The 12,586-nt window shown below is 46.0% G+C and overlaps 1 protein-coding gene across 9 annotated transcripts in view; it reads left to right on the top strand.

Moving 5' to 3' along the window:
• MCF2L2 (MCF.2 cell line derived transforming sequence-like 2) overlaps positions 1-12,586 on the top strand; it is a 231,571-nt gene that overhangs the window by 21,169 nt on the left and 197,816 nt on the right. The window contains exon 1 of one of the 9 annotated variants that reach the window (XM_083503909.1): positions 4,983-5,130. The exons of the other annotated variants lie outside the window; for them this stretch is intronic. Coding sequence (XP_083360035.1) covers positions 5,073-5,130 — 58 coding nt within the window. The 5' untranslated portion in view covers positions 4,983-5,072. Of the gene's footprint in view, positions 1-4,982; positions 5,131-12,586 lie in introns of those variants that run through there. 9 annotated transcript variants of the gene reach the window in all.

Below are 12,586 nucleotides of genomic sequence, written 5' to 3'. Positions count from 1 at the left end.
GGCGGGGGCTTTTAGCCTCAGCAACTGACACATGGGGCAAGACCTACCAGGGATGAGCTGCTTTGCTCATTAGGCCTGACACTCTGCCAAGTCTGTGCAGATAGTTAATAAAGAGTTGACTTTTAACTCTTGCTAATAAAGAGTTAACTCCAACTTACATGGTGTGATTTACTGCCAGCTCACTCCTGACACTAAATAACCAGGAAAAGGTCTGTCAACATGCCAGGTGTGTGGTGTCAATGATGTGGTCTCTCATTCTCTGCACACCTGGGGGGATCCATGTCTGTAAAAGTGTCATCATCTGTCTAGGGTGGATGGGAAGCTTTTCCCCACAGGAATGAATGGCAGGGATGGGTCACTAAACTCTCTCCTTTGGCAACCCCAACAAGTCAAGCATCCTCCTATTTGCATAGCCCCACCTCTTCATCTGCATATCCCCCTCCTGTTTTTTGGCTCCGGCACACTGGCCTGCTTTGTATAGATGCAGGTGTTCTTCCTCATATTATTGGAGGCTTATTGTTGTATGTGGCCAGAACAGAACGCAACGCCAAGACAAACGCTGTAATGTCCTTGGGTGAAGAGCACAAGCTTTATGATGCATCATCAAGCAAGAGCGGGGTGGAGAGAAGATGTTCCAGGTAGAAATGATGCAAGGTCAGAGTCAATGGTCTCCTTTTTTTGAGATGCACAGCGGTATTTGTATAGGCTCATTCTGAACTTAGCTGCAAGCCATAGCGATCAATGGATGATAAGGAGACCATGCTAGGAAGGAGCTGTACTCCAGGTTGCCATTCCCACACAGCCATCCCCTTCCGTCAATATGAAAGTACATGGATTTGATATTTAAAACAAATGAGAGGAAGTAAGCGCAGTCAATAAGCCTATCAAGGCCTTGGCCAATGGCATCGGGGAGATTTCTGCACGTTGAAACGACCTTGAATGAACTTAAGCTGGATAAGTCATCTGCAGGGATTGAAAGCTGGCATGAGTAAAAGCTGACGACTGTCAGGGAAGCATGGTAAGGGGGCGGGTGTCTGATAGCCAGTTTCGCGCTGGCTTGTTCAATGGCTTCTTGGTGTAACAGATGTAGGAAGCATGTGTGTGAAAACCCTCCTTTCTCCACCGTCCGGATAACAGAAGGAGAAATGAAGTCCTACTACAATTTCCTCCGGGAGTGCGCAAAACTGGAGAAAATGGCTTGTGCAGGTATGTTGATGCCTCTTTACTATAGGAACTCAAACAGCTTTGTTGAGATGTAAACATCAGCGAGTTCTGTGAGATTTATTCCGTAGTAAAAGCGCTCAGTTATGCCGTCTTTAGAAGGGAGGAGTGCTGTTGTATGATCAAAGTCCCTATTGATTTTGTGGCTGCATTTTATTGCATTTTAAATTATTTTCCTGTGGATTTTGAACTTCTGCTGCCCCTGAAGGCTGGTGGATAATATTTGGAAATGTCATGTGTGGTTTTGGGTAAATTTACTCAGAAGTAAGACTCACTGAGTTCATTGGGACTCCCTAGGAATTATGTTCAGGATTAAGGAGTGTTTGATCTTAAGGGGTCTGGGCTTGAATGCCCACATCAAGGATAGACATTCGTAGTACAGCCTAGAGCAAGACATTCTCTCCAAGCCTCAGTCCTCCATTTGTAAAACTGAACTAAGAGTGGCCTACCTTTCTGAGCTGTGAAGCCTATCATCATATTTGTTGTAAAGCACAGTGCAGAGATAAAATTGTCTCTCTCCCCCTCATCTTATTAACATTTTATTATTGCTCTTTGTTATTGTATATAACGCTTAATTGCCATTATGGCTTCTAAGCAGCTGACCTGTATCAAGTCAACTGCAAAATAGAGACATGCAATAAAACAATTCCATCATAACATTTTTTAAAAAATGTCCGCAACTGAAATTGCACAGTAAAACAATCCCATTGAAACAGCGCAACAGTTAACACAGCCATTTAAACAGGAGGTTCGGGTCTGGAGATAAGAGGATCTCCTTCAAGACCTGGTGGAATGCCAGTTTTGACACACAAGCTCCTTTCCATCGTTCTGTCACATGTGACTGTAACCAAGAAACAGAATTCAGGGTGGGACCCAGCAATTAGAAGCTTGCTTGATTCCCTGTGACTTTGATCGCTGGAGTCACCAGGGCTAGGGAGCATGTTTAGCTTAGTATATCTATATTCCAAAACTCACCTCTCTTTGAATAGCCAAGATTTACTCCAAAGGACTGCTTGATAACATTCTGGCAACAAGGGCAAAGCCTGCCCTCTCTTTGACACTAGATGGCCCAGTTTTCACCGAAAGGGATTTTACTACTGAGACTGGGTTCGGCATTGCTCTGGGAGATAGGTGGGAACAGGTAAAACACCTTGAAGGCTTAGGCTTGCACACACCAACACCTCACTGTAACAGGTGGGGTGCAGAAAACAAGGTCAAGCAGATGAAATTGGGCAACAATCATAAACATAATCCGGGGTTGCAGCAGTAAAGAGGAGCCCAGGGGTAAGCAGGCAAGGCAGAGGAATCGTGTTGGTCCGGAAGATGAATGGCATACATTGTTCCACCCAAAGCGGATATCACTTGGCCTCCCAGACAGCGCCCAACACCATTTGCAGATGCTTAAATCTACTCTCAGCCCTTCCTCTTAAGGAGCACATTCATTGTACTGTTTTCACCCCCCGCTAAAAATCTTTTTGTTAATGTATGTTTACCTTGGAGAAATAATTAGATTCCCCCCCCCCTTAAGCAGTACAGATATTTTTCTAAGTAGAAAAAGTTTTGTCATAGATTGTGGGGTGTAAGATTTTGATGAATTGGGATATGGATGAAAGTACAAGCTGCTGAACTGCGCCAGTCAAGGAATCCCTGGGCTGGCTTATGCAAACCAACCTGGCCAGGCTAGTGAAGAACAAAGCCAAAATACATTGATAGCTCATCTTAGAGGAATCCGTTGGCCTGAGTAGACAGATGTTGCCAAGGTGGTGGGGTATGTGTTTGAAGTGGCAGGAAAATGTGTGCTTTTTAGCAAGATGTTCTGGGAAGAAGGTGGAGAAGAAAGAATGGGATCCATCTTGGGCAGGTTGGCTGAAGGCTGGATGGGAGAGAGATGCCTTGGACTCCAGGACTGCACTGCTGTGGGGAACAAGCCCCTCTTGAAATGACCATGCTGTAAGATCTGGACTCCCTCCATGCAGACTGTAGGTGTAAATAGGTGAATAAACCACATTTCTTAAAGCTACGACAGTCTCTGCTGTGACTCAATTATCCAAAGCAGTGGTTCCCAGTTAGGGGTCCGGGGACCCCTGGGAGTCCACAGAACACACCCAGGGGGTCCGTGGCACCATCCCCTGCCAGGGACTCACTTATCTTGTTAATTACGCAGAGAAAGCTACAGTGATGATACATGGCTCACCCAGCCTCTGCTCATGACCAGGACCTGCTTGCTGGCAGGGGAAAACCTTGTGAAAGAGTTGCTGGATGGCAAGTGATCTGGGATCGGGCTAAAACCCCAGACAGTTTCTTGAGGCTCTTGCAATTGGAGGGGGCAGAGAGAGAGAGCATGAGAGAGTTCAAATGGCTTGCTCCACAGGGTGGATTCACATGCTTATCATTTTTAAAATGTCTGTTTTGTTGTCTGTATTTTAGTATACCTAAAATCCTTTGCTTATTAGGTAAAGGTAAAGGGATCCCTGACCATTTAGGTCCAGTCGTGACCGACTCTGGGGTTGCGGTGCTCATCTCGCTTTATTGGCCGAGGGAGCCAGCGTACAGCTTCCGGGTCATGTGGCCAGAATGACTGAGCCGCTTCTGGCGAACCAGAGCAGCGCACGGAAACACCGTTTACCTTCCCGCCGGAGTGGTACCTATTTATCTACTTGCACATGACGTGCTTTTGAACTGCTAGGTGGGCAGGAGCAGGGACTGAGCAACGGGAGCTCACCCCGTTGCGGGGATTCAAACCGCCGACCTTCTGATCAGCAAGTCCTAGGCTCTGTGGTTTAGACCACAGCCCCACATTTTCTTCAGAAAATTGCTTTGCACGGGTAACTACCATAGAATTATCAAAATTTTCAGAAGTAGGGGGTCCGTGGCTTGGCTTTTGAAAAATAAGGGATCCTCAGTAATTAACTAAATGGGAACCACTGCTCCAAAGGAATACACACCCTGGGTGAGTGCCTGGGACCCATTGAAATCTTGCTACCACTCAGTAGGGAGTAGGAGTGACACCCAACTTTTGTAACTTTATCATCATCATCATAATTTATTATTTACCTTCTATGCAAGTGTCTCAAGGCAATGTACAATCTGCAAAATCCAGGAAAAACATGGAGAAGGCCCGGCACATATATAGTGGTACCTCGAGTTGCGTTCTGATCTAGTTACGGAATTTCAGCTTACGAACCCGACCAGCCCGGAAGTGTTTACTTCCAGGTTCACCATGTGCGCATGCGCAGAAGCGATCTGCACTCTTTGCGCATGTGCAACAGTGATCTGCGTGCTTCGCACATGCGTGGAAGAGGCGCTCTAGTTGCGGACTTTTTGGGGTGCAAATTGCACCCTGAAACGGATTAAGTCTGCAGCTAGAGGTACCACTGTATTTAAAATACAATACATAATAGAGACCTACTCATCCTGTTGGAGGTGTCTTCAACTGCAGCAATAAATAAATGTTAATTCAGGGAGCGTATGCGCCTATAGGAAGTCTTAAGCCTTGCACCAGGATGCTTTAAAGTACATGGGATATCCCTTAAGCCCTTTTGAGAGGATGCCCCCTGTGTCAAACCGCTTGCTAAGCCCAAATCCAGGGATTGTCCCTTGGAAGGGAGCACCGGCACTCTGCAGCCAGGGCATCCCTGCTGGAAGAAGAGAGGAAAGAGCGAGAGGCCAGCCCTCCCCACGCGAACAGCCTGCTTCCTCCGCCTCACCACCAGCGACACTCCAGCCAGCCAGCCAGCCAAAACAAGGCAGGACCTGCCAGAGGCTGTGTGAGAAAAAGGCTGTCTAGAGGCACTTTTTTAAAACTGCTCTGTTTGTTTGGTTTTCGTCAATGGACCTTTTGCACTGAAGCGATGGTGGCGGCTTGGAAAAAACAGCAGGGAAGAGAGCTGGACCTCTTCAAGCTAACAGGTTGGCTTTTCGTGTGGCGGTGGGTGGGTGTGCACAAAATAAATAATGCCGTTTGCAGCACCGAACTTTTAAAAGGCACCGCTGCATTGTGTAGTCTCTGCATGTCGCAGAGGGCAGGTTTTATTAATATATATATAGAAAGATATATTTCAGAAACTGCTTCAAAAAGCAGTCCAGCCCTGCTGTTCGTCCCCTCCTTCTCCATCTCTCTCTCCCCACTGGTTCTGCTACAGCTAACAACTTCATTTATTTCTAGAGAAGGCTTTATGGGGAACGATTGAGGTCATCCCAGCATGTTTGAGGACACAATCCTACCTTTGCCATGCAGCCTGTTTCCGAGTGGGTGGGTGGGCTTTTAGGGGATTGATGGGCAAAGATTGTGGTGTTTGCTTTGAATGACTTCATTGCCAGTGTAATAGGATCAAAGCAATGGGCATTGCTGTTTGGGGTTGCTTCCTGGCTGCTCAGAATGGACCGAACCCACTTAGTCCCTGTAAAGTTTTTGTAGTGGCAGAGAGAATCGGTTGAATGAGTGGAAGACCTGTGGCATCTCACCCTGTACAGAGCAGTGATCCTGATCAGATTTAAGCAGCAGTAAGTTCCATTTGAACTCCATGGCATTTAACTACAGAGTCTGAACCCACACATAGGATCAGGGTTTAATAACGTCCACAGTGTTAAGTGTAGCTGATAATAAGTCACAGATATGTCAGATCAGACCACTGGAGACTTCCATAGATTATTGTGAAATGAATTTTTCAATGGGAACATTGCCAAGGATTTTCTTTGTTCCTAGGTTTCAGGAAACTCCACATCCCTTCTATGCAAATGCAGAACAATTTGCAATTTTCTTTTATAAATATTTTGCAGCTCAGGCTATGATTCTGTATAAATAAATAAAAATCATTTTAACAGAATAGAGGAGGAAAACTGCTGCGAGAAGAGTGTCATATCCTCTATTTCAACAAGGGAATTCTTGGAGGTTGTCCGGCAGCATTCTTGCACTGCAACAGTTGTCTGCAAGATGGTAAATTAATTTGTTCCCTTTCCCTCTCAGCAATGTGAAATAGTTCAGAACAGAATTATTATGGTTTTTACTTAAGGTAGGCAGGCTGGCAGGCAGGCAGTTGCTGTGTTTTAATGCAGCCAATGGCAATATTGGAGTTTGTTCTCTTGCACAATCTTGCCCATGCAAAATATATATTTTTCCCCCAGTATGAAACATGGACTATCTCTCCATGTCTTTTGCGAGGCTGATGGCATTCATCTTTTCAAATGTGCTCTCATTTCAGTTCCAGCAGATAATGAATAGAGGCAGCGAGTTGGATACTACACATAGAGAAATATTCAGTATGCTCACAATGTGCGCTTTACGTATGCATCACTTGTTGTGATGTATTTTGGGGGCTGCTTCATTATAAGGAACAGACGTACAGCTAGGGCATGGAGGGGAGGAAAATGAGACTTATCTAGATAAGTCTGAGAAAGCTGTCAGTTCAAAAGTTATGATGAAGGCACTGTTCTCCCTAATTAGATTTGTGTGATTGCTTTGCAATATAGCAAACGTTCAACCCTTCTCAAATAAAGGGAAAACACAAAATTTCCACTCACGTAAAAGAAAGAAAGAGAAGGAAAGAGAAAGAAAGAAAGAAAGAAAGAAAGAAAGAAAGAAAGAAAGAAAGAAAGAAAGAAAGGATTTGAACCCTTATCTCAAATGCACTTACTTTCCACAGGCAGGAAGTATTTGACATACATGTTACCATGTGATTCTCCGCTTGCATTCTGAAATTGTGCACTCACAAGTGGCCTGTACCATGTGCTTTTCTCTGCGCATATCAGCACTCCATCAGTGTTTTATGCAGTGATGATGGCTGACTTCCTAACAGGGCTGGCCTATCCATGACATGAGGTTGACTGAGGCAGCCACCTCTGGTGGCAGAATCAAAGGGGTGCAAACCCCTCCCTAGCGCTAGAGAACTGAGGAGAAGTGACTGTGCCAATTTCCAGGTTCTGGCGAGTTCTGCAAACTGCTGACCTGGAGGCACCCACAAACGTTGTGAGATCAAGGTGCTAATGCTGTTGTCCTTCAAGGTTTCATGTTCTCAATGGGGTCTCCTGGAGTTAAAGGAAACATAGGGAAATGGATGCAAGTTATCTCTAACACACATGCATGTAAGTGTTTGCAGATGGAAGCTGAGGGGCCATGCAGTGCACAGCCTGTCATGTTAAAGCATTGCAGCTGCCAATGTATTTTTTGTACTATGGTCTAAACCGCTGAGCCTTGGGCTTGCCGATCACAAGGTTGGCGGTTCGAATCCCTGCAACGGGGTGAGCTCCTGTTGTTCGGTCCCTGCTCCTGCCAACTTAGCAGTTTGAAAGCACATCAAAGTGCAAGTAGATAAATAGGTACCACTCTGGTGGGAAGGTAAATGGCATTTCCATGCGCTTCTCTGGTTTTGCCAGAAGCGGCTTAGTCATGCTGGCCACATGACCCGGAAAAACTGTCTGCGGACAAATGTCGGCTCCCTCGGCCAGTAAAGCGAGATTAGCGCCACAACCCCAGAGTTGTTTGCGACTGGACTTAACTGTCAGGGGTCCTTTACCTTCATAATGTTATAGTAGGTCAGTTGTGTTTCTCTAGTTAGCATAAAAGGTAAAGGTAAAGGACCCCTGACAGTTAAGTCCAGTCACAGACGACTCTGGGGTTGCAGTGTTCATCTCACTTTACAGGCCACGGGAGCTCATGTTTGTCCGCAGACAGTTTTTCCGGGTCATGTGGCCAGCATAACTAAGCCGCTTCTGGCGCAACGGAACACTGAAACCAGAGCAGCACACGGAAACGCCGCTTACCTTCCCGCCAGAGCGGTATCTATTTATCTACTTGCACTTTTGGGTGTGCTTTTGAACTGCTAGTTTGGCAGGAGCTGGGACTGAGCAACGGGAGCTCACTCCATCGCAGGGATTTGAACCGCTGACCTTCTGATCGGCAAGCCCAAGAGGCTCAGTGGTTAAGACCACAGCGCCACCCGCATCCTCTAGTTAGCATAACTTCAACCAAAACAACAAGAATCCTCTTGAGTTTTGAATGGGAGAAAGACAGGACTGTTGAAGGATAAATTCAGTATATAGGAGGCAGAGTAGAGCCTTTAGCAACATGAAGCACCTGGATATTTAATGAGGTAATATTGTATTGTAATTGGGGTATTTCACACATGTGTAAAATACTGAAGCACATGAAATTGGAATTGAAAATTTTATGTAAAATTGCTAAACATACATACATGAAAAAATGAGGGGAAGCATCACCTGCAATCCTAAATAAACTTGCCAGGGAGTAAGCCCCATTGAACTTAATGGGACTTATTCCTGAGGAAATCTATGTAGGCTTGCATAGTATTCCTGCTTTTCGTAGAAAATGAATTTTCTAATACACATGAACTCAGTCATTGGAAAACTCTCTCACCGGTTGGATTCGGAAAAAGTGACCAGAGCAGTTTTCTTCCCACAAAAGTATGAGCTAAGCTGAAACCGATTCAGCAGCTGGCATGGATTAGTAAAGCAAACCCTGAGCAGAACAGAGGGACAGCAGCAAATGAAGCCATATCTGTACGGCCAGCACCATAACCCAGCAAGGCTCGGCATTAGCCAGGACCCTGTGGTGGGCAAAGGGTCCACCCTGCTGATAACAATATATTCTTAGTTTGTGCCAGGAGCACATGAGAAGTTCAGAGGTCAATGTAAGACTCCTTCCCTACCCCAAATAACCCACATGTCCCAAAGGAATTGGAAGGGGGCGTGCTTAATCTCTAACTTTGTGCGGGATATTCTCTTCAGTGCTGTGGAGCACATCTGGATCTTAGTGAGATTCATGGGAGTCTGACATGAAGTGAGGGGACATTTCTGCTCCCTCTAGCACTCACACACACCCTGTATTGATTTATCAATCATATAATATGACTTCTGGTTTAATGGTGAGGTCTAATTTATTTTTTAGTTGTTGCTTTGTTGAAAGTGTTGTATAGATTGTAATTGTTTCACTGATGATTTGTTAATTATTCTATTTGATTTATGCTGCGTTTGCATAGCTGTCAACGTTTCCCTTTTTTAAAGGGAAATTCCGTTCCGAATAGGATTCCTCGCAAGAAAAGGGAAAAGTTGACAGCTATGTGCGTTTGTGGTGTTCTGTCATGTTATAATTACTTATTGTTTGGAAGCTGCTTTGGGATTCATTTGAATGAAAAGCGGCATAGAAATACAACCAACCAACCAATCCCGTGTTCTACCAAATTGACCTGCCAGGCTGTTTTCCCTAAAGCACGTGACGATCACAAATGAAGCAGACACATGGCCGGATCTTTCTGTTATGTACTGAAGTTCTCACTGTGGGCCAGCAGGAGGATACTGTAGATAGTTTTCACTCAGGTCCGCATATGCAAATAAGGAATTGACAGTGACGTTCAGTGATTGGATAGTTACAGAAAGTTGTTACTGTTGCTTTGTAGTTGAGCTCTATATAAGCAGGTTGGCTGAACCCATCAGCCCAGTTCTGTTTTGGCCTGTGAATAAACAAGAGCTGTCTGAAGAATCGCTGTGTTGTCTGATATGTTCACCCACAACTTAACACTTTCCTTGCAGCAAAGAGCTTTGACAGCCCTTTGCTGAGCATAGGACAGGCAAAGCCCCTTGAGCTGTGGTCCCCAAGCACCCAAAATCCAGCTGGCTGCCAGATGCTGGGGAAATGCTGGGGAAGGGACTTTGGTAAGTGGATGAAGCCACTTGCTAATCAGTCAATCTGCTGATGCCATAATGATGTCATGTGATTGACAGGTGGATTGTCCCACCCACCTGTCAAAGTTCTCCTGCTGGGTTTGGGGACAGATAGTGACATATCCCATTGGTCCAAAAAGGTTCCCCACCCCGCAGTAATCTCTTTGCGATACCGCCATTACCCTTTGGAAGGCTCCAGTTACAGATAGGTAGCCGTGTTGGTCTGCCATAGTCAAAATAAAAAAATTCCTTCCAGTAGCACAACAGGCACCTCTTTCATAATGTTGTATGCCACCCCAACCTCCAAGCCGTGTGAGATTCCAAAGGTGATTTCCCAGGGCTTGTGTTTTCCTTAGAATAAGAGACAGCAGAGACTGTGGTGTCTTTAGGATATATGGTTTATTTACACACACACACACACACAAACAACCTGATCCCACGATGGAGGGCTGCACAGTATTAACACTCTCAGAGGGTCTTGTTTCCCCCATAGCCTTGTATTGAAACAGAAATCAAGCATCACTCTGTCTCTCTGGCTTCCCAGCCTGCTGCTTCCAGCTGCTAGCTGCTAGCTCACAAGACCCAACTCTCCTTTCCCCTCTCTGGCCTTTGTATTTCTAACTACCACCCATTTGCTGTCTGGCACAGATCCACTTCCTTCATTCCCTTAATGGCCCATTACCTAGGCTATCACCCAAGGAGGAAGCCAGCCTTGTTATTCCAGAAATTTGAATCCTTATATTTTAACACTTCCTGGATCCAGGGTCTCAGCATAACAGCCTAACACACACACACACCCACCCCACTTCTGTGTGCTGGCATCCATCTGTTTCGGGAAACAATGGAGGAGTGCGCCTTTGGGGGGGTGAGGTGAAGCTGTTGGAAGGTTGCAGTCCGATCCATAGCAATACTTTGAAATGAGTAATTCTCAGATTACTCATATTTCTGCAGTAGGCTCAGTAACAGCAATACCAATGAAAGCCTTTGTCTTATTTGAGTATTCATCATACACAGATAGAGAGCAAACAGTATACTAAATCCTGCTAAAAGCTGTGGTTGGAATAATTATCCTCCTTTTCTTACTCCCTCTTCCCTACACTGCAAGGCTGGCTCAACCATTGGGCAGAGTGAGGCAGTCACTTTGGGCAGCTGGTTTTGGGTATCATGAAAGGGCAGCCTGCTGTTAGTTGTTTTAATTCATCATTATTGTGCTTTTACTCCCAGTGAGAGAGGCTTGTGGGATTTTCTGCCTCAGATGCCAAAATAGCTAGACCAGTCTTGGATGTGTCTATATGTCTTGGTAGGGAGTCATCGCTCACTATTCTGCTTCAGGCAGCAAATGTCTTCTTGGCCGGCCGTATCACACAGACGGAATAGAAACCGAAGCTCTGTGTTAGGAGGATGATCAGCTGAAACACTGATCCAGATTCAGCCTTATAGGCAGAGGATTTTCCTTGTGATTAAATGCAAAAAACCCCCACCCCAACAGCCCTATCATTAGATACAGCTTCTGCCCGTGTATGCTAACTGGGTCACGTTTTTCTCCATCCGCCTGCCCCCACCCGGAGCTTTGCAGAATAAGCTGTGCTCATAACCTCTCCTCCCCTTGCAAGAGCAGCATTCGGATTCCCTGCTACCAGCATGCAGATCTCGTGTCCCAGGCTGGGCAAGCTACGCAGAAATAGCAATTACCATCAGCATCCCCCGGGCAGCTCCTGCTTCCTTTATTTTAACACCTCTGCAGTGCTTCTTTCACCACGACTTGGCCTTCAGAGGAAGAGTCACTGAGCCATGGTAATCTGCCAGCTGCAATTTGTGACTTGCTTCCACTAGAGCAAAGGGGGGGCGGGTTGGGGGGGGTCTGCCACTGACTGTACTTGTAGGGCAGAGATGGGGACATAGAAAGCCCGGGGCCAAGATGTGACCCTCCAGGTCTTTCCATTTGGTCCTTGGGAATCTCCCCAAACTGTACCAACTCCCTGGGCTACATCCTTCTCTGGACCTTCTTTGCACTGTAAGAAGGTTAGAAGAAACTGCTGGATCAGGCCAATGGCCCATCCAGCCTAGCATCATCATCATCATCATCATCATCATCATCATAACAATAATAATAATTTATTATTTGTACCCCGCCCATCTGGCTGGGCTTCCCCAGCCACTCTGGGTGGCTTCCAAAAAAATAAATAAATAAAAATACTCTAATACATCAAACATTAAAAGTTTCCCTAAACAGGGCTGCCTTCAGATGTCTTCTAAAAGTCTGGTAGTTGTTGTTCTCTTTGACATCTGGTGGGAGGGCATTCCACAGGGAGGGTGCCACTACTGAGAAGGCCCTCTGCCTGGTTCCCTGTAACTTCTCACAGTGAGGGAACCGCCAGAAGGCCCTCGGCGCTGGACCTCAGTGTCCGGGTAGAACGATGGGGGTGGAGATGCTCCTTCAGGTATACAGGACCGAGGCCGTTTAGGGCTTTAAAGGTCAGCACCAATACTTTGAATTGTGCTCGGAAACGTACTGGGAGCCAATGTAGGTCTTTTAAGACCGGTGTTATATGGTCTCGGCGGCCGCTCCCAGTCACCAGTCTAGCTGCCGCGTTCTGGATTAGTTGTAGTTTCCGGGTCACCTTCAAAGGTAGCCCCACGTAGAGCGCATTGCAGTAGTCCAAGCGAGAGATAACTAGAGCATGCACCA

The sequence above is a fragment of the Podarcis liolepis genome, assembly GCF_965112155.1.
Source record: "Podarcis liolepis genome assembly, chromosome: 5".
Classification (NCBI taxonomy): Eukaryota; Metazoa; Chordata; class Lepidosauria; order Squamata; family Lacertidae; genus Podarcis; species Podarcis liolepis.
The sequence above is the reverse complement of the archived record's forward strand: the minus strand, read 5'-3'. Positions and strand labels throughout refer to the sequence as shown.